The sequence below is a fragment of the Dicentrarchus labrax genome, unplaced genomic scaffold (assembly GCF_905237075.1).
Source record: "Dicentrarchus labrax unplaced genomic scaffold, dlabrax2021, whole genome shotgun sequence".
In the NCBI taxonomy this organism is placed as follows: Eukaryota; Metazoa; Chordata; class Actinopteri; family Moronidae; genus Dicentrarchus; species Dicentrarchus labrax.
Genome location: NW_026136708.1, coordinates 16,268,419 through 16,294,471, shown reverse-complemented (window position 1 = coordinate 16,294,471; position 26,053 = coordinate 16,268,419). Strand labels below are relative to the sequence as shown.

The 26,053-nt window shown below is 38.8% G+C and overlaps 2 protein-coding genes across 4 annotated transcripts; one reads left to right on the top strand and one right to left on the bottom strand.

The window, feature by feature from the left end:
- Window positions 1-58: 58 nt before the first annotated feature.
- On the bottom strand, window positions 59-14,680 carry capn3b (calpain 3b). 2 transcript variants are annotated; one of them, XM_051407913.1, is made up of 23 exons: window positions 14,108-14,680; window positions 11,548-11,617; window positions 10,516-10,634; window positions 9,458-9,591; window positions 8,778-8,946; window positions 8,079-8,162; window positions 7,894-7,985; window positions 7,511-7,588; window positions 6,947-7,107; window positions 6,693-6,862; window positions 6,575-6,586; window positions 5,602-5,810; window positions 5,426-5,462; window positions 4,613-4,636; window positions 4,285-4,371; window positions 3,175-3,249; window positions 3,014-3,071; window positions 2,875-2,939; window positions 1,826-1,894; window positions 1,658-1,736; window positions 1,377-1,493; window positions 1,200-1,258; window positions 59-853 (listed from the first exon to the last, which is right to left on the bottom strand). In XM_051407913.1, exons 1-23 carry the CDS (start codon window positions 14,423-14,425, stop codon window positions 827-829), a joined length of 2,313 nt encoding a protein of 770 aa, XP_051263873.1. In that variant the 5' UTR covers window positions 14,426-14,680; the 3' UTR covers window positions 59-826. The 2 variants fall into 2 exon arrangements, with proteins under 2 accessions (XP_051263873.1, XP_051263874.1); XM_051407914.1 differs by lacking the exon at window positions 4,613-4,636 and having other exon boundaries at window positions 14,108-14,679.
- A 2,343-nt stretch (window positions 14,681-17,023) lies between these two features.
- nrbp1 (nuclear receptor binding protein 1) lies at window positions 17,024-25,616 on the top strand. Of its 2 annotated transcripts, none has more exons than XM_051407916.1 (18): window positions 17,024-17,590; window positions 17,763-18,017; window positions 18,126-18,248; window positions 19,191-19,292; window positions 19,394-19,483; window positions 19,574-19,614; window positions 19,855-19,949; window positions 20,320-20,403; window positions 20,499-20,557; window positions 20,976-21,074; window positions 21,174-21,306; window positions 21,805-21,895; window positions 22,094-22,144; window positions 22,476-22,611; window positions 22,994-23,047; window positions 23,159-23,222; window positions 23,691-23,746; window positions 23,843-25,616. In XM_051407916.1, the coding sequence occupies exons 2-18, from the start codon at window positions 17,790-17,792 to the stop codon at window positions 23,936-23,938; spliced, it is 1,602 nt and encodes a 533-aa protein (XP_051263876.1). In that variant the 5' UTR covers window positions 17,024-17,590; window positions 17,763-17,789; the 3' UTR covers window positions 23,939-25,616. The 2 variants fall into 2 exon arrangements, with proteins under 2 accessions (XP_051263876.1, XP_051263875.1); XM_051407915.1 differs by having other exon boundaries at window positions 17,760-18,017.
- The last annotated feature ends 437 nt before the right edge of the window (window positions 25,617-26,053 follow it).

Here is a 26,053-nt window from a genome sequence, read left to right as displayed (position 1 = left end):
GTGTTCCCCTCCACTATATTTTAAAAACAACATACAAACCAAATGTTCAATCATTCACTTCTCATATTCAAACATTTTATTTTTCAGCACTTCCAGCTTTGCATTACATATTGTTTACAACATAGGAACCTTTGGCTACAAATGTAAACTACATTTGTAAAAACATCTGTTCACATCTTTACACCACCTCTTAGCCTGATGCAACATGATATCTACACTGATGCATCAAATTCTGTCGCTCTCATCAGCTCTGTAGAGTCGAGAAAATGAATCAGCTTTATTACTAAGAGGATGTCAGTCGCTTAAAGGTCCAGTGTGTAACCTTTAGGAGGATCTATCTGCAGAAATGTAATATAAAATTCATCTGTATGTTTTCATCAGTGTATAATCGCCTGAAAATAAGAATTGTTGTGTTTTTGTTACCTTAGAATAAGACGTTTTTATCTATAGACAGAAAACAAATAGTTTTCTAATAAATATACAAACTTCTGACCAATCCATATCAATTCAGATTCTGTGGGTCACTTTCTGTGGAGGCCGGCATGTCTCTACAGTAGCCCAGAACCGACAAACTAAACATTGGCTCTAGTTGCAATCTACAACCACACCACTACACACTGGACCTTTTAAAAAATAAGCTGAAATAAAGTTGACATTAAATCTAAATATTACATAAAACTGGAGAAAACATCAAACATCTGATTTCGACTTCAAGATTCAAGATTTTATTAAAGTCGCAAAATCTGTGCAAAAATACTTTTAAGAGGCTGTCCAGGAGATGAATCATGAACGTGAGCACCAACTGTCAGCAGGTCAAGTAGGCGACTTAAGAATACAGGGTCAGCTGAAGCCACTGGAGAAAGAGCAAAAGGAAAAAAATGAGCACAAAGGGGTTTTAAAAGTACGCTTACAGTTCACACTGCAATCCTTATTCAATACTCAGATGGGATTGTTTTTGTTAGCCTTTCACGTTTTCACCGCCACCGTGGTTTCTTCTACACTCTTCACAGCCTGTTTGAACATTTGCAGGTCATCAAATACAGACGCCAGCGGTGTTCAGCTAGTTGCAATCAACAACCTCACCACTAGAGGCTACTAAATCCTACACACTGGTCCTTTAAGTAATACTGTGTGCAACAACAGAAACATTAACAGAAACGTAGCGTCAGAATATGTTGTGGGAAATACTAAAAACTCACCTCCAGGACATTGAGCTTGATTATTCCATCTCCGTCTTTGTCAAAAGCATTGAAAGCTCCTGCGAGAGACACAACAGAGTCTTCATCAAACTCCTTATAAACCTCGAGCTGATGCAGTCGGGCCGGACTGCCTGTTGGTGGATTAATTTTGGTGAACAAATCTCAGGAGGTACTTACTGAACATGCCCTCCAGCCTCACAAAACAGCAGATGTAACTGTCAAAGTCGATGTTGAGGTGTTCGTCTGCGTAGCGCATGGCTATGATGTCATATAACTGGTTGTTGAGGTGAAACCCTTCGAGGAGAGAAGATGAAACAGAGATCAGGTTCATGGTCAACAGTTTAGATCATGTTACAGGTTCCCTAACAAAAGACTGGAAGGTATTTCTGACAGAAAGTAGAAGATAAATCTGAACCTAATCCTCATACAGTATCCTGCCAGTGGTTCATGCTGCTCACCTGCATCATTAACGGCGTTCCTCATCTCAAAACTGCTGATGGTGCAGGATTTGTCTTTATCGTAGCTTTTGAAGATCAGCTGAAAACACACAAGGAGACGGACAATCTGATGAAAACTTGAAGGTCTGTTAAATATGAGAAGAAGTTAAGTTGCTAAAAAGGTCCTACCTGCCACGCCTTGATCTTTTTCCACAGGTGTTTGAACTCCTGCAGGTTCAGCTTCCCTGTCCCGTCGGTCTGAGAAAAAATCAGTTACGGAAAAACCAACACAATCTCTAAGGTGCTATTGAATGTGTTACCAAGCATCAATAAAGAATTTATATTTATATTATGTATTGGTTATTTGTTGCATAATCAGGATATTAAAAAAAAATTTAATTATAGAAAAAAATATAAAAATGTAATGATTATAATGGGGATTATTAGCAGGATTACTATTTTAAAACATTTAAAAATAAAGGACAACACATTACTACACACATTCAGGAAATGTCACCATTATTTTATCTTTAAAACAGGAAAGTGGAGAACCATGATCAGAGTAAAGTTTTGCCTTCCACCTGTGGAAATTGTCTACAAGCTGTTGCCTGATTTTGCTTAATGAAAAACAAGTTTTACTTTAAAAAAACACTGAGCAGAGGACACATTGTTTGTTTCCACTTTCTTTTCTAAGGTCACATTGTTCTTTTGTCTTATAGAATACACGTTTTATTGATACAGTATTTCCTTTCTCTCATCTTTTAATCCACAGTTATAAGAAGTTTGGTCTAATATATTTACAAGAATAACTAAAAATAACAAATCTTGCTTTTGATATAGAGTCATAGTCAAAGTATAGTCATATAGAGGCATCAGTGTTAAATTGAGACTGTTTCATTACCAGTTAAAAACTCCTTGTAGTATGTTGAAGTTCATATTGTAATACTTGGATTAGATTACTGACTACATTTTTAACAGGTAATTAGTAATTGTGTCAGGTTGCATTTTTAGTAACCACTGCTGCACAATATCAGTCCATTAAAGGTTTACAGTAAGGGGAACCCTGTATATACACTTGTTTTGTCAATAAAACTTGAATTGCCATTAATCAATATATGTCTTACTCCTTTAACTTCTTATTGCCAGAGTGGAGCCTTTATGAAAAATGCTTGTTATGCTGTTGTTCTACAGCACATGTTGAGACAGATTCCTCTGGCTTTAAGCAGCTGAAAGGATACATCCATCAAGGCGATCATACTCCGACATGTCTCAAGGCTGAATCCCTCTGACTTTATTTCATTATCTGTGGAAAAGAACAGCTTGTTATGAACGATCAGCACAACACACAGACAATAATAATGATCTCAGTGTACTCACGTTTGGAGAGTACGTTCTTCATGACTGTCTTGAGTTCGTTGGCACAGATCTGCATATCCTGATGGAGGGAGGCCAAATGTTACACTCAGACAGCTACGCCGGTCCTTTGTTACCCTTGTTATCTATTTAAAACTACTCCTCTCTCCTCTCTGTGTACTCACCTCACCAGCAATCTTTTGGTAAATGACTCTGAACTGTTTCTCCTCTTCAGTCTCCTCAGGTTCAAGTAGTTTTTGCTGAGGGACAAATAAAACATTTAAATTAGGTAAATAAAAGAAATAATATAAAATTTTAAAAAAGGTTTTGAAGTTTGAGCTTCTTTAAGTGTTTGACAGCCTGTGGTGTAAAGTAAGTATTTATTTTACAGTGAGTACTTAATTTGAGGTACTTTAGGCCACTTTATACCTCTACTCCACTACATTTTAGAAGGAAAAAATATGAGCCTCACCTTGACTAGCTGCAACATTTAAGTACATATTAATGCATTGATAACTGTAATACAATGATGTAATACAGTTATAGAATGTAAATTACACGGTCTGCTTAAGGTTTCTGCCTTTTAGGAAGTTTTTCCTTGCCACTGTCGCCTGTGCTGCTTCATGGTGGGAGTTGTTGCGTCTTTGAAAAAAATTTTATAAGTCAGTCTAGATCAGTGTCCTGATATAACTTCTGCGATGATTTGGAGCTATACAAATAAACTGAATTGAAAGCGATATGGTAGAGTGATTTAGTTTTTACCAGCCGATTTCACAAGATAATAAATGAATATTATACAAATGAGTATTATATATATACACACAAGTGTGTGACTTCTTTTATTGTTATAACTTTGATCATTCGTCACCTCCAACAACAAGTTTGGTGATCAGGAATCTTAAAATAGTAGAACTGGGTTTTTGAGTTCTTCAGTTTGTTAGTGCAGCATTATAACTAACACTATATGTAGTGATTGATTAGCTCCGGGTGCATTTCCTTAAAGCCCCAGAGGAGAGCAGCACATTAGAGGAAGACATTAACGACTTGGCCTATATACACAGAGGCCTTACAGGAAAACAGGTGCAGCTGAGCCACTTGAGATCAGTTGGCTCCGAGCTCAATTGTTTTATTCCCAGGGATGTTATTTGACCTGGGTATGATTTCAGAGCTGTCAGTCCCCAGAAATTACGACAGGAGCAGGGCAGAGGTCACTATGAGCTATTTGCTGCCCGTCTGTGTTTCGGCTCAACAATAATATCTCTATACACACTGTGCTCCCTCAACAAGGAGATTACCTTCCGTTTCTTCTTCTTTTCCCCCTGAATGCCATCATGCTCGATTTCTTTGTTGGCTCGGGCTCTGTCTGACACAAATACAATAGGCTGGCATGTAGGTAATGGCAGTGGTTGGTAAGAGGAGAGAGGGGGGTTATAAGAGACAAAACAGAACAGAAAAGAGAGAGTCAGTTTATAGTTTTTCCACTGGTTATGATCTACATATGCGATGATGGAACAAACTATAACTGCCAACGCTGCTGAAAGCCAACACACGATGGAGAGAAGCAGCCGGAAAAGCAGAGATTAAAAGCAATCTAACAACGTTATTGCCACGTGCATGCATTACCTTTTCTTTCATTTTCTTGTCTTGCTGATGGCCAATAACACAAGGAAGGGCAGAAGGATGAAATGAGATGAAAAGGAGGATGCATTTAAAAGTCTGTTAGTCATTCTTGTGATAAAACCAATGAGTGAGCACAGAGTATGAATTGGGACAAGACAGAGAGATTTCAAGAGCAAGCCTGATGAAATATGTATGTTACACAGTTGGGATTTAACTGATACTGCAGTGTGAGCTGCAGCACTCTCGTTGGAGTAAGAAGTGCTGCAGTATTCCAGCATATTGAGCCTCTTTGGGAGGAAGCTTAATGTATTAATGTCTAATTTTTCTTTGTATTTTGCAGATGTGTCTAAACGTAGGTGTGATAGGAAGGAACGTTAAGGCTTCAAGAAAAAAAACTATTACCAAACCCCACTTGGACCTGTTCATAGAAGTTCAGCTATCTACACTCAAGGAAAAGATAACTTACACCCCTTGACTACAAAAGTAAAGGGTGGGGAAATACTGGATGAAATGATAGTTATTCACAGGAAATGGACACTGGTTAATGTTTTTTTTTTGTTAATGTTGTCGTTTCTCCTTCTTGTTTTCAATATTAGGAGCAACAGCACCTGAATGTATAATGAACTGATCAACATCCCAGTTTCTCTGCAGAATTTAAAAATGTTTATACAATTTTTAAAAAAGAGGAAATAAAAGACTATCAACAGTCCACTGAACATGATTCAAACCATAAACCCAGAAACTGCTCTCTACAACATCAGTCACAATTATCAACATATATTTTGACCCCATTACTACTTTATTCATATTGCCAACCTGTGTTTGGTCAGAGCCGATTACGTTCTCCGATTCCCTGTGAAGACAAAAACCGACACATTAGGATTCTTCACTGATGGACTTCAGTTAAAGGCTTTGAATTTTACTGTCAACAATCCCCAAAAATAACATCAGCTGCAGCATTAACGTGACCGGTGACGCTCAGTGATCCTTACTCGGATGTGCTCATCTTCTCAGAGAAGACCCTGAGAATGAACTCTCCTTCCTGATGGGGTTCAAAGGTCGTGGGAATGATGACATACTCTCCTGGAGGCAGACGGATTCGCTCCGTTACCTCCCGCAGGTTAATGTAGCTCTTGCATTTAGCTTTGGAGGCTGTGTACAGGAAGAAGTCCTTCTGCAGATGTTGATTCTTTCCACACATCTATGGATGGAAAAGAAATCAGACGTCAGCGGGATGAGAATGAGTTCTTCAAATACGGAAAGTAGTTAATACTCAAAAAGCATTCAAAGCAAAGAAATTGTTTAAACTCTCTTGTTGACAATTAGAGGAGAAGATTGATACCACTCAAAACTATAAGTTGTGGTTTGGTTAGCTGCTTCGAATGTTTATGTTAAGGTAAGGTAACTGGCTGCTGGTGCACAGATATGAGTCGAGCTAACTCTAACTCTAGTCAAGAAAGCAAAACTTCTACTACTTTAATACTTCTGCTCCTACATTCAGGAGTAGCGTGTTAAACATGATAGAGAGACTGTGTTTCCACTGAAGTACATCAGATGTCTGAATTAATTAAATGATTAACTGATCGACAGACAATTTAAATGCCAAATATTAAATTAAATGATTTATCGTTTGAGTCCTCCATCACCCAAAAATGTATTTGCCTAAATGTGAATGTGAAATTTGCTATTTTATATGTATATATAGTTTGTTTTTCAGCAATTTACACTATTACTATTTTTTTTAATATTTTGTTGACTGAATAATTTGTATAATAACAGAAAAAGAAGACTGGTGTGAACATTAAGTATTGTGGCTTGTGTTGTAAAATGTACATAGAGGTTTCACTACTACTACCACATGTACTGCTAAATCACACACACAAACACGACTCTCTGGAGATACAGGTCAATGCTGTGAAAGCGCTGATTTCATCAAAATAACGTCTTTCTCCAAGACGGGCATACCTCCTTCGGCACCTGCAGAGACAAAGAAGTAGTTAAAGTCTAGACTCCAGTGAAATGTACAACAGCTTGTACAATGTCTGAGGGAAATCTGAGTGATTTATGGTCATATGATCAGTACTTCGTAGATGGAAAATCCGATGGTGAGGAATTTGGCCCCTTGATGACGCTGCATCCTTCGACCTTTCTGCATAAGAGCCACGACGACGGTGCAGGCCACCTGCCCGTCCTCCGGGTCATCGTCCTCCTCATACAGCTGCAGCCGATACTGAGGGTTGGTCCAGAATGTGTCTGTAAAACACAAGAGAATTTCAGCAATGTTAGAGGAATAAAAGCTGCAATTAAAGGCTGATAATAAAAACAGCGAAGGCCTACGTGGGTAGTTGCGGCAGCCACCAGCAGAGCTGCCTCTCACCCAGCGACCCTCATTTACCGACACCGTCCAGCTGTGTCTTTCATCGCCCTGCAGTGTGTCGGGGGTCAGGTTACACATCTCCAGCTTCGTGAAGTTCTTCTTGAAATCATCAAAAGACATCCTGGAGGGGAACACAAGAGGGGGTGAAGGAGAAGAACATTATTGGAAGAGGTTTCTTTCATTGTTTGGGGAGTTTTTCCTTATTGGAATCAAGGGTCAGTGGATACAGTGTGGAGGATAGAGCGATACAGGTTTTATGAGCACTAATGAATAAAGACCAATTTTGTGCCGTTATGAATACACAGACGTGCTCAGAAATCTACATACTTTAACAAACGGATATTGTCCGTAAAGTACACCAGAAAAGCCAGTTCTTGAATCTTAATCAAATTGCTACAAAACTGTTTTTTAATTATTATGAGAGAAAAAAAACATATGAATTCAAGACTGACAACACAGTTCGCTAATGTTTGTGTGTTACCATGCTATTGTAGAATTAAAAGTACAGCTGAGGTTTTACTCACCAGAACTCACTCGCCTCTATTGTCTGTTTTTTAAGATTTTCCTTGTCTGCGATGGAAATGGTCGACCATTCGTTTGAACTATGGAAAGACCAAATAATATTAACACACACTCACCACAATATAAAGAAACACTTTAGTAGTACAGCAGCAGTCAGACAGACCTAGGTCATATAATGTTTCTCAAATATTTCTCAATAACAGGACAAACGTCAGCTGAGTTGTTATTCATAATAATACAGTACCTACCTATGAATGCTGGCTGATGCAAAAACCTCCTACATCTTAGTTCTATACTATGTGTCTTTGTAAAAACACAATTATTTAAATAGCACATATTTTGATAACAATATAAAAAGTTAAACTGAAGTTTTTCCAAGTCTTACTTTACACTCCATGGTCCCTTCCACAGCACCCAACCCCAGGGGTTACGCAAGCGAATCAGGCGAATCTTGGTGTTCTTTGCAACCTCGTCACACTAAAAACAAAAACCAACGCGTTAATTTAAAAGGTTTTCTCATAGAAAGAATACCAAAAATGGCATTTACAGTGAGTGGACATATTACTGTACCTCTGCAAGGCCTATGATGGAGTAGGCATGACCCTTAACCAGCCCCTGATCAGTCCGAGCCTCCATTTCACTGGCTGAGGTAATCTGACAGATACAACAACACGTCAGAGCTAAAATATCATTTTAATTCTGGATTTGATGGTTAAAGCACCAGTGTGGAGGATTTAGTGCCATCTAGTGGTGAGACTGCAGCCAACTTAAACCATTTGACTCAACCAAGCGTTAAATCTAAAAAAAAACTAACGCTTGGTTGAGTCAAATGGTTTAACTCTAAGGTAACAATGATTCTTATTTTCAGGTGATTATACACTAACGAAAACATAATCCATGTCTGCCAATAGAGCCTCCAAAATGTTACACACTGCACCTTTAAAATCTAGTTTTCTTAAAATCAAGTTAAAAAGATGTGCAATGATAAAATCACACTTTATACCTCAGTTCAGGTTCATTCAGGTTCTCCTGTTGTCAGAAAATTGTTGAAACCGGCTGATTTACACGGGGAAAATAAATCTAGCTGTAGGTCATTAATAGGGTTTATTTTTCTGTTTTTCCTCCTTATAATCAAAGTTAGATTTTCATATTTCAGTCAGTTGTGTTGCTGCATGTCTCATTTAATAAAACCATGTATTGTTTTAATTTTTGTGACTTTTCTCTCTTTTCTGTACACTTTTAGTTTTACTCTCTTTCACTACCACTCACATCTATGGAGCAGCCCATCAGCGAGCCTCTCGCCAGCGCCTTGTTCATGATGTTGTAGAGGTCTGTGGGCGCCTCGCACAACTCGAAGAACTCTGTAACTCCTCCTGTGAAATCCTCCATGGCTTCCAAAGTGTTACCTCCTTTCAGTGCCTCATAAGAGCCGTGCAACCTGAGAGAGAGGTCAATCATTAGGGGTAATGCGCTGACATGTATCTTCTCCAAGGCTTGGATTTTTTTATAGTGTCTGCAGCCAATTTGTGAAACATGAAGACGGAGGCCTAGTTACTGAAGCTACACTGCAATATATATACACCTTAATGAGATATTTAGTTCAAAAGTAAATCTGGAAATGAAGTGAGGTGAGAGGTCAGTGTTTTCTGGTGTCCATCATCTTATTTGATAGATTATCTTAAATCAAGGAGCATTATATTGATGCCAGTGGAGTAATTTCTCAATACTGTTACTGATACTGAAGAAGACACAAGTGAATTTGCATTTAAAGCACCTGAAATGATTTCCTGCCGCGAGGATTTAAATGTTTTAACCAGAAAACAAGCGCTGAAGACTAAATGACAAACCTTTTTCAGTGGATGGAAACCTGAACTGAATGAATTAACAGTAACAGACGCGTCGAGCTGCACGACTCCACTTCGCAGTGGATATTAATAGACTGTGCTTACTTTGCGTAAGCTTTCTCCAGAAGAGCGCTCCAGAACTCGTTCTTTCTGAAAGATTTGGTGAAAACCAGCTGGTTGTTGCAGGTGGGGATCCGGTCATCCACAACCACATCGATCCATTCGCCATAACGCCAGAACTAGAGAAAGTACAAGCAGAACAGATTTTAAGCAGACGGAGGAGAAGTGTTTATTACTGGGTGAAGAAAAGCTCCTGTCATCTTCTAAATTACGAGCTGATTAATATCTGACGTCTTGGTTAAGTATATTTTAATTAATTGCTTTCGATTTCTCTCTTCAGTATATGGGCTGAAGGAATAGTTACAGATAAATATTTTAAGAAATATTTACTGTTTTGATTTCTTGCCAAGAGTTCGACAAGAAGATTGATACCACTCTCACAGCAGTAATACGAAGCTACAGCCAACAGGTGGTTAGCTTAGCTTAGCATAAAGACTGAATCCAGGGGGAAACGGTTAGCCTGGCTCAGTCCAAAGGTAACAAATCTGCCTACCAGCACCTCAAAAGTTAAATAAAGTCGTTAGTTTAATCCGTACAAAAGTCAAAGTGTAAAAATTACTATTTTCTGTTTTTCAAAGGGGTTCTTGTCAGAAAGTTTAATTCCCAAAACATTGAATTATTTCCTCAATATATTAAATTAAAAAACAATTATGACTAAACAGGACTTTGTAAAGTTGAAAATAAACTTACTAACCACTGTTTCTATATTATCTTTATCTTCTGTGCTGACATTCATTCTTGTTCTTTAACACCATAAAGTGCACATGAATCATATGTCATATGATTATCACATGTGCAACACGTATTTCAATATATAATTTAATTTAATATTTAATTTAATTAATAATATTGAAATTAATTTGCAAAAAAGCATATTTCATATGTGAAATGTAAACGTTAAAGCATGAATTGTGCTGTTTTGTATGTTTTAATCTAATTTAATAAACTGTATTTCTTTCTAAGCTGCATTTGATAATTAACATTTTCAGAACACTAAACCTCAGTTGTTTATTGCACAATGTGCCACATATCCATTTGAAAACCTGGAAATGGAAGATGCCGGCGTAGTTCTCCGTGAAGCTCTGATCCGGGGGAATCACTCTGTACAGCAGCTTTTCGTTCACTGTCAGACAGGCGATGGCAGCGAGCAGCCAGCAGTCACCTGTCAACAGGAGATTCATGAAAGCACTTGATCCAAGCATACCGCTTCATAAAGTGCTGCAGTTGTCGCAGATTAAAGTCACATTGCTGCAGGTGTTAGTCATCGACATCATCATCAGAAGTAGTATCAGTGAGGTGAAGTCTAATTCCTGGCTCTGGTTTCTGTGCCACATGTCTTGGCTGTACTCTGTGTTTATGTAGAGACTTTCTTTTCTCGCCATGTCCCCCAACGGAGCTGTTTATGCTTGGTTATTATATATGTTATAGGTTATTATAGTTAACTAAAACTAAACAAACTATAAAAATAAAAACTAGACTTTACAAAAACATTAAAACTGACTGAAACTATAACTAAAATAAACTTAAAACATACAGGAAATGTCTTGTTTTAGTCTGTGTTTTTGGTCAAATTTGTCAAAACAACATGCATGAGAAGTCTTTGGTGCAAGTTTATTGATACTATCTACATGATTGTGAGTCAGTGTGATTGTATTGTAATACCTATTCTGACAAATAACAACTAATTATAATAAAATAACTAAAACTAACACGGAAACTAAACATTTCTAAATAATAAAGACTAAACTGAGCAAACCCACTGTGGAAACCAACTGAAACTAAACTGAACTGAAAACAAACATTTCAAACTATATAAAAACTATAATAACTATAATAATATGGTACAGAAGGTACCAAAAACGTCTTTACCAGACACATCTGGCACCAAATCATCCACCAAAAGCTGCTGAATTTGTTGTTTGTTTCTAAATTTCCCATAATCATTAACTTACTTCACCATCATATCCCTCTATTATATTCTAGTGTTGTGAACATGAAGCACATGAAGGCAGCACCGTGTGCACTGTTTAACGTGTGAACCTCTTGGTCGAAAGCAGAAATGGTTGAAATGTTACCCAATTCTCCTTGACAGATGTCTGTCCTGTTGGCTCCGTCTACGATGAACTGTGGATTTTCACATATTTCCTTTAATAGAGAAAACAGGGTGTTATTTCTGAGCATGTTGTGAAATATCAGCACAGAGTCCAGATTTTTATTTTTTTTACTGTGTAAGACGAAATGACGCAATGTACATTTTATTACACTCTTCTTCAACTATATTTACTCTTTAGTGTCAGAAGACAAACGCTGCTGTTTTTGGTAAAAAAGCAGCACGAAGCACTAATTAATTCCACTTTACTGCTTAATAACAATTAATATCATACTGATTAATGAAACCTTTTGTAAGGCTGGATACTAAACTTCAAATACTTTTTTGATATCGACCAAAATCTGTCAAAATTTGGCTTTTGAATAAATTTAACTTTTTCTTTAAACAGATTTAGCTCCTTATAAAAGTTTCTGTTTGGCTTCTTTTTTTAAATAAAATACTTTTAGTGAAATAACATTTCGCATGTATAAAAATCAAGGTAACATTTTGATATTGGTCAACATTTGAATCCCACAATCTGCTCTTGACATGACTGACAACATGAGGACTTAACCCTGAAAGTGAAAGCGAGTTGGAGAACGTTCTCTGGCTGGGTCGGACCCCGCTGCGACCCCGCCTGCATTCGCTGCATTTTTATGAGAAAGCAGCTGTTGGAGGTCCCCTGGTCGTGACCTTTAGTCCTCCGACACAAGTGATAACGTTGTGCTGAACACAGAGAAGTCCTCACCTCATAACTACATACTAGGTTGTTTATGCTCATATTGTTTCAGAGCACATAATGCTTGTTAAAAAGATTTCATGTTGAAGGATTACATGGTCTTCTACAAAAGTGGTTCCCAATTTGTGGATTTGGTCCCGCAAAGGGTCACAAGATAAAAATCTGAAGGGGTCACAGGAGGATTAAAGGAATACAAATGAAAACAAATATTTCTGCTGCACAAATTATGCTTATTTTTCTGACTTTCCCAGTAAAATATTGGATACTTTCACCTCTTTAGGCCTCTACAAGAGGAGGAGTAACAAGTCAAAAAGGTTGGGATGTTGTTCTTTGAAACCTTTTGAAACCCCTTTGGATAAACTAGTACTACTAAAATAGTACTCAATTCAATCAAACATAAAACAGAGCATTTTCTAACTCCTGAACCATCCAAAATGTATAGTTTTCACAGGTTAAAAAAGAGTATAAAAATAGTATAAAGACATCAGAAATCGGGTTTAAATCGAGGGGATTCACAGCAGTGACTCTGTTCCCCTTCATCACACGATCGACCATAAGTAAAGCTATAAAAATGCAGCCTCATGTTCCGAATTTAGATCCTGCTCCCCTGCTGACCCGTGGACAGGATTCATGTATCGCTACCCTCAGCTGAATGACTAAAGCTGCTTTCATCATCAGTCATTAGTTCGAGGTTGGTGGGTAACGGGGGTCGGGTCTTTAGAGTGGCAGCTCCAAAGCTTTTAATAAAACGCTGCTAATCTAGTGACAATCTTAAGATAAAACTCAAGACGTAGATGTTTTCTGTGGCTAAATGACAAGATTGATACCACTCTCATGCCTAAAAGGTGAATAGGAAGCTACAGTCAGTTAGCTTAGCTTAGCATAAATACTGTAAACAAGGGGGATACAGCTAGCCTGGCTGTGTTTGAAATGAATAAAATCCACCTACCAGCACCTTTTAAGATCCCTAACAAACACGCTGTATCTTGTTTGTGTCCGTATGCTAGCTGATTCCCTCTGTTTCCAGTCTTTGTGCTAAGCTAAGCTAACCAATTAATATTTAACAGAAGAGAGGTATCAATCTTTTATATAAACATTATATGAAAGATATTTTTGAAATGATACATTTTTACAGATTTACCTACAAACTAGTTAGATAGCAACAGCTTATGCATTAATAATAACATTATTTTGATTATATACATAATATATAGAATAATATAACACATATTTTGCATTTAGAGCATACTTTGTATTTTGCTGTTCAGTTCTTTTATTTAAATAAGATTTTGAATGCAGGACTTTTAATAGTATTTTAACATTGTAGTTTTTCTGTTGGATTAGTGTTTGTTTAATTTGTTGTGTCTGCATTTCCGTCTATTAGTGTTTGCATCTGTCAGTGTGTTGGCAGGTACTTTGAGTCAAGGGCAACGTCTCTCCTCGCGCCCAAGTCCTGCTACCAGGGCTACAAGTCAGAACCATTTGTTGTCAGCAACACAGAGTTGGAAGACTATCAAACCCTTGCAAACTATATATGACACTGTTTCTGACACTGAGTTGCCACTATGTTTCCCTGGACTGGAGGAGAGTGTCCTCCTGTGTGAGAGTCAGCTGTCTGTGATTGTAGAAGGTGACAACCCAGAGATATGCATCCACAAACATGCGGTCATATCAACTTGACACATAAGAGGGGGGCTCTTATGTGTTGTGGAGGAAGTGATGAGACACACAGGAGGTTTTTAGAGAAGAGCCCCCCTTTTGTGTTGAGTGTTTCTTGGCCTGAGCGGATGTGACAGTTGAGACTCACCGAGGGCCGCTTCCACTCAAACTTCATTAAAGGTTTGTGGCTGTAGAAGAGCGAGGAGTCGTTTGCAGGAAACAGAGGGTCTTCAAACACCACGTTCTTCTTCACGTATTTGTCTCGCAGTTCCAAGAAAGTCTTAAGACGCTTGGCATCCTTGACCGTCTCATTTCTGCTCAGAATGGCAGAGTAGATGGAGTTAGTCCCAGCAGGAGGGTAATCAGCTTTGTCATCGGGCCCGAACGATGCCTCACTTTCATAAAGCACTCTCACTTTTGTATCTTCAACAACAGGCTCTTTATCTTTACACTTCTTGTCCCCCATCTTACGACCGGTGTTCCTGTTTTCAAAGTCAGTTTATAAAGTGCACAAAAGAAAGCTCAAGGAGTCCCTCCTTATTTGCAGAAACAGAGCTTGAACTTGCCCAACAGAAACTTCCTGTGCCGTCCCTGACTCCGAAAATCACTTTTAGTTCCTGTATTTGTTGGAAATACTGTCACTGCTCACGGGCAGTCAGCAACCTAACAACCTTTCCCAGCAGCAGCGCAACACTCACTGTTGTGTCCCTGGTGCTGGATGGACCTAAATATAGACCTATTTAAAGGAGGGAGGGGAGGAGGAGGGGGGAGACTTCTCGAAGATGACCCCCGGTCACAAGAGCTTCAGGCCACAATGTGCTGTTCAGGGGGACTCTCCATAATCTGTACATCTAACTGGAAGTAAGGTGGATTATTACTGGAGGGATGTTTTAGAAGACATCTAATATATGAGAGTCAAATGTAGTTAAATGTATGTATTCCTGAACTATAAAGCCAATAATTAGTGCTTATAATTAGCAAAAAATATAATATTTACTGATAATTACTCATTATATCGTCTTAACTTAGCTTATCTTAATAAGTACGACAAATATCACCATGTGATTAACTGGATTATAATGACTCCAAACCTGTTCAGAATCTATAAAATCCAGTTATATTGACACCTAGTGGTGAAAAAAACGCTTTGACATTTACTTCCTTTTCAATGGTCTGTTGTGGTTCACTAAACCGGCCATTCATCATAGTTCATTCTTCAGTTGGCCTAATTCTCTGTCAGTCTGTGCTCATATCAAATAAGAAGAGGGAGGATGTTGAGTGCGGGGGTTGCCAGGTTGGAGGACAGTTTAGACTGACAGTTACCGACAGTAACCACTGTGAGTAACATTATGAGATTCTGGATCATAAAAAATTTGACATTTTAAGTCAAAATTGTGAGATGGTAAATTTAATCTCTCAAAGTTTGAATGTTTCTGTTTTTGTTATTTTAAACATTTCAGTTCTTTTCTGAATTCATTTTATTTTTCTGTCTGTCAAATACACAGTGTTTTATGTTTTCCTTATTAAATTAACGGTGCTCTTGATGAAGATATTTAACTTTAGCTAGTGCAAAATCTATGACCTTATTAAAAGATTAGAGAGAGATTGTGTTTAGATGCAGTTTACTGACCACAACCCAAACACCTTGTGGCCTCCAAGGTCCCATTAAATACAGTTTACACAAACTATATATGACAGCTTCATTAAATACTCAGACACCCAAAAAGTAACCAGCATTCCTATGTAGGAATAACACTAACTGGCTCCAAGTGTTAGTGTGTTTTTATGTCCTCTGTGTCTATGCACAGTATTTATTTACCTTGGAAACAGTAGATAAAAAAACAACTTTTGAGCCAATATAGACGATAACTCTTTAAAGTGCTTTGAAAGCTCCAGAGCTACTAAATGGACCTTGAGGTGAGATTATTGTATTAACTAAAATAAGGACTAGGCAGTAGGTTCCTGTCAAGACAAACGAGATCACCTGATGTCAAAGTGGCTTCTGTATAAAAAGGTCTATTGACTACAGCTTTTCTCTAACTGTAACATTAATTTAGCCACAGCAATAAAATACAATTAAAATCTTCCAAGACAACATAGATTATTTCCAAGATATTTGATCATTTTAATCAATTAGTCTCTAAATTTCCAAGTTTTCTAGGACACATGGGAACCCTGATATTGAATAACATATACATCAATACCGATGTCTGCGATAGGCCAATATCAGCTGATAATATTGGGCAGCTGAAACCAATTGACACACAGTGAACTTATGTGTATGATTGTGTATATTTATATCTATATGTATATATGCGCATATATATATACATGTGTATGTGTGTGTTCATATTTATTGGTTTGTTTGTGAAGCACTTTGTAACTGCCTGTTTTAGAAAAGTGCTATTAAAATAAAGCTTTAATTACTTATTTACACTTTGCTGGGATATTTTATGTCTAAACATTATAACTAGCTTGTGCTGTGCTATATAATACTTATTGTATGTTCATAATACTACTACTCTAATTATCCAGTGTTGGGCAGTAACTCATTGGTATCCCCAGTAACTAGCATTGTAATTAATTAATAATACATTTCAGTGAAAAATATTACTTTTGTTGTCACCCTTTACTGAGTTAAAATCCAATCACATCCTTGGATTTAATTTTGTAACTGTGGAGGAAAGTATCTTGGGATATGGAAACATCATATATTACATTCAGCAGCTGGAAATATTCTGATTACTTTGATTTTAACAAACAAAACTGGATTTTAATCGTTGTCAGTCTAAATTTTGGGGAAAATGGACACAATTTTGTGTTGGAGTAGCAGTGTAACCGATTACTGTTGGCAGGGAGTAAAGAAAGTAAAGTAAAACAATAGTAATATAAATAACATTACGTTTTTTAAAAAGAGTAACGAGTAAAGCATTACAGGATTCGAGTAACCAGGCCAACCCGGTTGCACCACTGAGAAAAACAAACGGATTCGAACGCCTCAGAAGGGGGATCGAACGCACGTTACCTGGCAACCACGCTGGGCTCTGACGCGATCGCGCTCGTAGTGCAGTGTGCATCTGGAAGTTGTCGCCACCATATCGAGCTAAACGGGAAGCTAGCTCTCAAGTCAGTCCGCCGACAGCGAATGACCTCGTTAACGCCTCTGCGCTTCTTCTGTCGAGTGTCTGTCAACCTGTTGTGATGATGTTAATCACTGAACGCGCCTCGGGCTGTGTAGTAGCTGTGTGTTAGTGTTATTTTTGTTGTTTTTTTTACCCCACATTAGCGGTGGCTAGCCGGAGTCTTGAGACGGTGGGCTACCGTCGCTAGCTAACGTTAGCCTGTTAACTAAACATCGTTTGGTTCACAGACGTTTTTAAAACGTGGATAAAACCACACGGCTGCGTGTTTGCCGGTAGTTTCCCCGCGGTTGTCTCCGGGTTTAAGTTGGTAACGAACCGTAACCAAGGAGCTAGCAGCGTCACAAAGCTAGCTGCAAACTCCCGGTGGAGAAAACCGAGAAGATTTATAAAGCTAACAAAGCTAAGTGAACAACAAACTGGGGTTGGACTGCGGCGCTGGGAGTCTGTTAAACTGGAGCTGGCATCGTCACGTTTCCTGTCTTTAACACGTACGTGGAGCCACTTCTAACCTCTCTCGTTATTCTTATTGTCCTTCACGGTGCTAAAACCAAGCTACCTCTCTACTCCACCTAGTGCATTTCAGTGTTGTCGAGCTAGTTTTGAGACGTGACTGTGATGCTGATGTTGTGTCTGGACATTTGTGTGTGTGTCTCACAGCAGGCTGTTGGGCCTGACAACTTGAAGAGGATGTCTGAGGGAGAGAGCAAGCAGAACCCTGACTCTGTCCAGGACGGCAAGTCGGACTCCATGGCAGCATCCACAGGTCAAGGAGTGTCATCCGTGTCTCCTCCTGTGTCCATGGTGACCCAGCCTCCAGCCACCGCTGCCACAGAGGATGAGGAAGAGGAGAGCGAGGATGAGTCAGAGATTTTGGAGGAAAGCCCGTGTGGACGCTGGCAGAAACGCAGAGAAGAGGTAGAGGATATGTCTGCGGAGGAGTCAGATTTACCTTTTCTTCTTCTTCTTTTTTTTTTACTGTGGCACAGATGAGGCCTGATGCATTGTTTTGTTTCCCTCCTGAAGGTGAATCAGCGAAACGTCCCCGGGATTGATAATGCTTACTTGGCCATGGACACGGAGGAAGGCGTGGAGGTGGTGTGGAATGAGGTCATGTTTTCAGAAAGGAAGAATTTCAAACTACAAGAGGTGGGTGCGGTGCCAGGGCCAGTGTAAAGAAACATGTACAGTAAGGATCGTTAGTATGTCAGCAAGAGGCACCGTGTTTGTGCCTGGAAGAGGAATTAAATGTCCTGATGAAGGTTTTCAAAGGACTCTGGTGTTTTGTGTTTGGGTTTCTCTCCGCACTGTGATCTCACTAACAATGTCGAAGCCGACTGGTTTTAATGTTCCCCCGTTGGCTTTAAGCTCCTTAGGCAAGTGGTCGGACTTGTTGCTGCCAGCAGCGTAACAAAGTACACAATGTACCTGAGTATTTGCAGAAACAGTTTTCAGAAAAGCAGACCAGAGGAAGTGGTATTTAAGGCTCTGGTTTGCTTATAACTTTTGGCATTTAACTTGATGATTTTGCATCATTCTGAACCAGTTTTCCATTCTCTCTCTTATCTTGGTTGCAGAACTGCGATTAGTTAAAGATCCTGTCTGCTGCTTACTGTTTTTAATAAAATAAGTAAAGCAAAGGGAGTATTTATGTGCAGAGAGCTACTGGGTTGCCCACAGCTGCTGTAGTTTGAGCTGCTTAGGGACCAATTAGTTCGAGACTGTTTCCAACAGGCAGCTTTTCACTTTTAATACGACTCAAAGAAAATCATATTTTCTCAGTCTAACAGAGCTTTTAATATATATTGTGTGAGACATTGAATGGCTGATAGTCTGTACGGACTAAAGAGTGACACCTTTTGACTTTCTGTCTCATAGTTCAACCTGCTGACCAAGAGCAGGCCGGTTGTTGAGACATGAAGAGCCCACTTGGGCTGAATTGTTCAACTTTATTGCAATAAAACAGTAAATCCAACTTAAATTTGTCAACATGGATAAAGATGTAAGATTAATAGCTCTAATTTTAGTAATAGTTACATGCTACTCTGACGTCATGTATTAATGATTAATCTCTTCCATTTTTTTCCACAGGAAAAAGTCAAAGCAGTTTTTGACAATTTGATCCAGCTGGAACATTTGAACATTGTGAAGTTTCACAAATACTGGGCAGATGTCAAAGAGAACAGAGCGAGAGTAAGAGATCACCTCAAAAATCCCCCTTTTTAATCAAATCTTATTAAAAACTGTGTAATATTTTTCATGCTGATGTCTTTGTATTTTTTATTTGTCTGCAGGTCATTTTCATCACTGAGTACATGTCCTCAGGAAGTCTCAAACAGTTCTTGAAAAAGACAAAGAAGAACCACAAAACAATGAATGAAAAGGTTAATAAAATTCCTGTTTAATTTGTTGGGTTTTTTTAAACGTATTTTATATGAACTTTTATTCTCAGTAATCTGTTTCTTGTCTGACAGGCCTGGAAGCGCTGGTGCACACAAATACTGTCTGCTCTCAGGTAAGTAAAATATAAATTCCTGTTTGCTACTTGGTGTTAAAGAACAAATAAATTGTGTTGTTGGGCGCTGACATGATTCACAGTCCAAGTGCCGAGATAGTACATTCACTACAGCTGCAGGCAGTCGGCTTCAGAGTCTGAAAAGAGGCTTGTAAATGTTTGAATTCACAAAAAAGTTATTTGTTCCCTGGTGTGATTGCTATTTTCTATTGATTTTTACCCTTGTTTGCTTTTCTCTAGCTACCTGCACTCCTGTGAACCTCCCATCATTCATGGCAACCTGACCTGTGACACCATCTTCATCCAGCACAACGGCCTCATCAAGATTGGCTCAGGTAGAGATCACTGAAGGCTAGGGATGTAAAAATACAAATATACAAATATGTGAAGATTCAAATTGGTGAGATTAAAAATGTGAGATTAAAAAGTGTGATATCAAAAAGTGTGATATCAATCGTGGTATCAAAGGCTTCAGTTTCACTATTACAAAGAAAAGGAAATATGCATTGTTTTGCACAGTTTATACCCTACCTTTAGAAAATAAAGTAATTATATAATCTGATAAAGAAAAAAGAAGAGATATTATAGTTGGTAGATTTTGTCTGAGAAATAAATTAATCTTTTTCAGTCGTTTTCGTCAGTTTTGTATTATTATTATTATTATTATTATTATTATTATTAAGGCTTTCTTCCACACTCTTTCAGTTGCTCCAGACACAATCAATAACCATGTGAAAACCTGTCGGGAAGAGCAGAAGAGCCTTCACTTCTTTGCTCCAGAGTATGGAGGTAACATCCTGTCATTTGTTGTTTAACAGCCTGTCATTAGTCTCAGACACCATCGTGTTTCTGTGATATTGATTTCTATATATTTCTGCTTTCAGCTGTTGCCAGTGTTACCACAGCCGTGGATATCTATTCCTTTGGAATGTGCGCCTTAGAGGTGAGAGGAGACCTTGTCCTGCTCTGAGCTGTCAGTCGCACACAGACGAGCATAATCATTCTTTTGTTTAGGGAGAATCTGCATGACTGGTTAAGCACTGATGGTGTGCGTATCAATGCATTTGTAACAAAAATGTCTCCCCAGCTTTATGTATGCTTAGTGTTGTTGTGCTGTTAGTTTAATCAGTCACAGAAATAGAAATCAGGATGTCCCTTATCTGTCTTTTGCAAGAAGGGAAATGTGGAAATACAGATTTTAATCATTCAGTCTTCCGTGTGAAAGACAGTTAGCAGGTCTGCAGTGATGACCAATGTGTTCAAAATACATTATTTAACGGGAGAGGCTGCTGTTGAAGTTCTGTGTTTGCATTTATGAATCATTTCCAATAAACGCCCTTCTTTATCCAATCCCTCTTTAGATGGCTGTGTTGGAAATCCAGAGTAATGGAGATTCGTCTTATGTGTCCCAAGAAGCCATAAACAGTGCCATTCAGTCCTTAGAGGACCCATTGCAACGGGTGAGAGGGAGAGGCAACCATTTTAAGCCTGTATGGCTGTTTGGTGAAGATAAATCCATAATCTAAAGATCGTTCCACCCCCCCCACCTGCTTTTTCAGGAATTTATCCAGAAGTGTCTGGAGGTCGACCCCAGTAAGCGACCCACAGCTAAGGAGCTGTTGTTTCATCAGGCCTTATTCGAGGTGCCCTTACTGAAGCTGCTGGCTGCACACTGCATCGTCAGCCACCAGCGTGAGTGACAATACACACACACACACACACACACACACACACACACACACACACACACACACACAAAGGGCTTTATCAGTATGAATAATGGATATTAGTAGCTTTAGTTTAAATATAAAGTTGCTGGCTCATTGTTCAAACTCAAGTTACAAAAGCAGGTTCTCATGCATTACAGTACCAACTGCTTCCAATCTTAGTAAATATGTCCAAGGCTGCCAAATACACATACAAACATTAACAACACATCTAAGACTAGAGAGATTAGCCTAAAATGATGTGTTTTCTTATAAAGGTCAAATTGGCCATCTTCCATATGCCAGATTGATTGATGACATTTATTTGCTATTTATAAACGTAGCTCACCTGGTAGAGCTGGTTCCTCATGTACAAAGTTCTTACTGCAGCCTTGACATGAAGCCCCCATCACAAAAATACAACATAAAAATCATCATTGGTGAATGCTCTCCTCTGATGGCTGTCTTCTCTGTTTACTTGTAGATATGATTCCAGAAAATGCTTTGGAAGAGATGACCAAGAACATGGACCCTAACTTGGTGATTGTTGAGGCCAAGGATGGAGTTCAGATGAAGTAAGTCTGAGTATCATAAAACCATATAACACTGATGTATGGAGATAATTAGATATAAACCCAGAGGAAGGAAGGAGATCTGTGGTATTGTGTTTGTGGTTTTGTTGTGTGACAAAATTTTGTCTGTCTAGTTTGAATGTTATCCTGTCCTGGTCCTGAAGGTTGCAATTAAATGATACGTTTTTCTTTTTGCTTCAGGCTCTCTCAGTTTCCTGCCCTTGAGCTGGACAAGTTCCTGGAAGATGTAAGGTAAGAAAACGAATTAGAAGCATGTTTGCTGTTGATTTGCCTCTGATTTTGAAGATTCTGGCTGCTGATAAAAGTAGGTGGGGAAAGTCAAATTTGTCAAACTCTACTGAAACAATCAAGGGCCACAAATGGGAAGTTGTTGTATTGTAGTAAAAATACGTGATGAAGTCTGTAAAACATGAAGTAGGGCATCGTATGTACACATTATACATGCATAGTCAGCGAAACTCTGGATTTAAAAATATCCTGCAGTGTTCGGGGCACAACTGTACAGCATTAAATCATCTGCAGTTGTCCTGAAGTTGTGCCTGCTTTTTCTTTGATGTTCCAGGAATGGGATCTATCCTCTGACTGCGTTTGGGGTCCCATGTCCACAGCAGCCCCAACAGGAGGCGGTGAAGTCGCCCATAGTGCCCCCCTCAGTGAAAACCCCAACTCCTGAACCTGCAGAGCTTGAGACCAGGAAGGTAAGATCATAATTTGGTAAATCCCTGCTATTACACAACCTTTCTAGATTTTTATATCATTAAATGTCCAAGACAGGGTAGGAAACAGTTGAATATTCCAAACAATTGAGAATATACATATATATATATATATATATATATATATATATATATATATATATATATATATATATTGAAAGTACATTTTTAGGTCCTATTTGTGTGCATGAAAACAAGTTGTAGTCTGTTTATTAAAACACCAGACTAACTTTATGCTGAATGCAAGTTTTTTCAGTGTTAAATTATTTGCTTACAGTTTTGGATTTGCTTTTACACAGAGACATTTGCATGTGCTGCGTGTCGATGTGTCATTTATATATAGCTCTTTTCTGTGGCTTCGCAGGTCCTTCAGATGCAGTGCAATATCGAGCCTGTTGATGAGGGCACCAAGCATCATGTAAGTTTCAATTCTGCCTGTCTGAAAATGTTCCTTCCTCTATTGTCTGTCATATTTTAAAGCGCTTTATGCTTTATTACTTTAAAATTATTTATTTTATTCTCCCTTCAGCTGACCCTGCTGCTGAAACTTGAGGATAAGTTGAACAGGCACTTAAGCTGTGATTTGTTACCAAGTGAGTATGAATATATGTGTATATATCATTTCTGTCACCATCAGATTATTTATGCCTTTATTCGATAGTTGAAATTATTAGAGTGATGATGATGATGAAGTGGGTGGAGAGGGAGATGGGGAATAACATGCAGTCTTCCATTGCTGCCGTTTTTGAATTGTTGCTTTTACGGCGCATTAGCGTCACCGACTGTTACTTCCTAAATGTATAAATGCATTTCACATCTCACATGGCCTCTTTAGTTGCGGCTGCCGTATGCTGTACTGTGAATACTGGTAGAACATACAGTTCACACTATATGGGAAGCCTGCTCTACATCGCCACTCATGGTCAAAGCTCCACAGTACACTTTAAAGGCACATTATTTGATAGTTGATAATGTTGACATGATGCAGTTGTTGCAAAAAAAGGAAAGACGAGGTATCTTCACACCTCACCCTGTGTTTCTTTGACTGACTTTTTGTTCAGATGAGAGCGTGCAGGAGCTGGCTGTGGAGCTCGTTCAGCTGGGATTCATCAGTGAGGTAAGGTCATCGTCATCATGTTCCTGCTGACCTGAACACTTACCTTGAGGATAAAAACCGCCCCTATTACTTAACCTCCCTGTCTCTCCATTTCAGGGCGATCAGCCACGACTTGCATCAGTTCTTGAAGAGGCCTTCTCAAAGTTCTACAGCCGTAACGGTTCCCTCAATCCGGTGACTGTTTCCTCGTAGCGGAGGACTCACTAGGCCTTCTTTCAGCCCTCCTCGTCCTCTTCAACAGGACTAGCTTTTTGCTTCACCTCTGAGTTGCAGGAAAGCCTTTGCGAGGACAGAGGAGGAAGCCTTGGTCTGGTTGCAGATCCTGCAGCCTGTTCTTGTATCTTCTGGTGGGAAAAGCTGCCACTAAGTGGTTGTCGCTTTCTATCTTTTTTTTTTCCCCTCCCACCCAATACAGCCATCTGCTTCTCTTTTAAAAGAGGAAATCCTAGTTGCAACTTAATGGAAAATACAGATGTTTTCACTTTTTTGGCTTTTTCTTCTTCTGAAGTAGTGAAGAAATGGTGGAGGTGAGCCACATAAAACTGTATAACAGCTGTATTTTCTCTAAGTCAGTATTAAAGCTGTATTTTAAACATTTCTACTTAAAATTGTTAAATAGTTGTCTGTATGAAGAAAAAAAAAAGATCTTTGTCCTGGCATACTGAAGTGTATGTATTATGGTGTTGTAAGGTTAATTCTGGTTGTCTGGTTGTCTTTCTCTTGAGCAGCAAGTGAGGCATCTTCCTACCTTGTATCATTTTTTTCCCCCGAAGACTCTCGAATGCATCAAGCTAGTAATGCAACAGATGCAACGTCACTTTTACTTTCAGAAATTCTGTAATTATACAACGTAGTCATGAAACATGCAGCTGCAACACAATCGGAAGAGCTACAGCTAAAGTATAAAACTAACTATTTATTTGTGTGTCTTTTCTTGAGTGTGTTCTGTAATTCACTTCCAGCACTAAGGCCGGTGGTTGTTTGAATGTATGCTTTTAGTTGCTCTCTTTCTTTAAATCAAGCTGTTATTTTCTGTGAAAAAAACGGGGGTGTCGTCACTTGACTGTGGTCCAATTACTACTGTAGCTTCTGTTTTTTTTACGAGTAGCCCATTGCAACACTTACTGATTAGGGCTAGGTCAATAAAAAGTTGTCTTTGGGTGGCGTTTTACACAGGAGAGGGTGGTTAGATCTATGTGAAGATGCTTTTTGCGTTCAAGCATGTGATCTGAGGGATGTTTTTGTCAGCAGGTTTGGTTGAATGCATGTGTTGCTTTTCTGTGTCTAAATGGAAACTGGTGCATGCAACAAGCTTTCTTCAGATTAGATTTCTTCTTTCGGATGGTGATAGATTTAAGTAATTTATCATATGGAGGAAGTTATGTCAGCCTAGACCCATCGACATTTAGATTTTGTGGCTCTGAATCAGTAGTTTCCTTCATGGCTGAGATATTGTGTGCAATACCACAGCTAAAAACTTGCCCTCCCACGTAGATATTCAGTTATTGGCTCGGACCACCCTTCTATGTTAACTGTTTGGAAATCTCTCTGCTAGTTTGCACTGCTGTACACTTTTATATCCTGTATGAAATGTCCCGTGGCCTCTAGCTCCTGCACACCAACAGGAGGAACTTAGATGAATTGGAAATGGCTTCATTAAAAAAAAATTTAGTCCGTGATCCAGTCTCGTCTGCTCTATGCTGTGACTACCTTCTGACAGGGTCTGTAGATACTGCGAGATACAAGTGTGGGGACTGCCTGGCATGCTTGTAACCATCTTGTACACTGTATGCTGGACACTGTGCTCTGTTTCTGCAACGCATTTACCCTCTTTTTTCACTTCCTGAAATAAAAATTTACAGCACTTCAAGGTCTTTGTTTGGTGTTGTCTTGTGTTGGTCAAAAGTTCACGGCTGCTGTATGAGGGGATTTCCACCCATACACAAAACTAAACAATAAGCTTTATACTGAAATGTCAAATTTCCTGATCAAGGAAAGTATATTTTTTAGAAGACTTGAGAGGAAATGCTTTCTGTTATGTAATTATAGTGGTTCTGTTATTATAGAGTAAATACGATCATATTAACACGAAGGCAGACTTTGAACAAACGGTGTGTATTTTTCTGCCTAGCTATAGCTAATGTCTGTACATGCAGTACTTTTGCTGTTTGGGGCAATAAAAATAGACTACACAAGTGTTCAAATTCACGCAAATGACACAAGGTGAAGATTTGCTTGGCTTTCAGTCTGAAGACACCATTATAAAGTGAAAAGGAGTTCTAAAAGGATCTGTTCTTGGTCCACTTA

What these genes read in the sequence shown, in the direction of transcription:
- capn3b (XM_051407913.1), bottom strand. Translation starts at nt 14,425, where the DNA reads ATGGGGGACAAGAAGTGTAAAGATAAAGAGCCTGTTGTTGAAGATACA. An exon ending in AAGGGACCATGGAGTGTAAA is followed by an intron (nt 7,589 to 7,893) that starts GTAAGACTTGGA and finishes GTCTTTCCATAG; the next exon opens with TTCAAACGAATGGTCGACCA. An exon ending in GAGGCTGGAGGGCATGTTCA is followed by an intron (nt 1,259 to 1,376) that starts GTAAGTACCTCC and finishes TGTCTCTCGCAG; the next exon opens with GAGCTTTCAATGCTTTTGAC.
- nrbp1 (XM_051407916.1), top strand. Translation starts at nt 17,790, where the DNA reads ATGTCTGAGGGAGAGAGCAAGCAGAACCCTGACTCTGTCCAGGACGGC. An exon ending in CAAATACTGTCTGCTCTCAG is followed by an intron (nt 19,615 to 19,854) that starts GTAAGTAAAATA and finishes GCTTTTCTCTAG; the next exon opens with CTACCTGCACTCCTGTGAAC. An exon ending in AGCTGGGATTCATCAGTGAG is followed by an intron (nt 23,747 to 23,842) that starts GTAAGGTCATCG and finishes TCTCCATTTCAG; the next exon opens with GGCGATCAGCCACGACTTGC.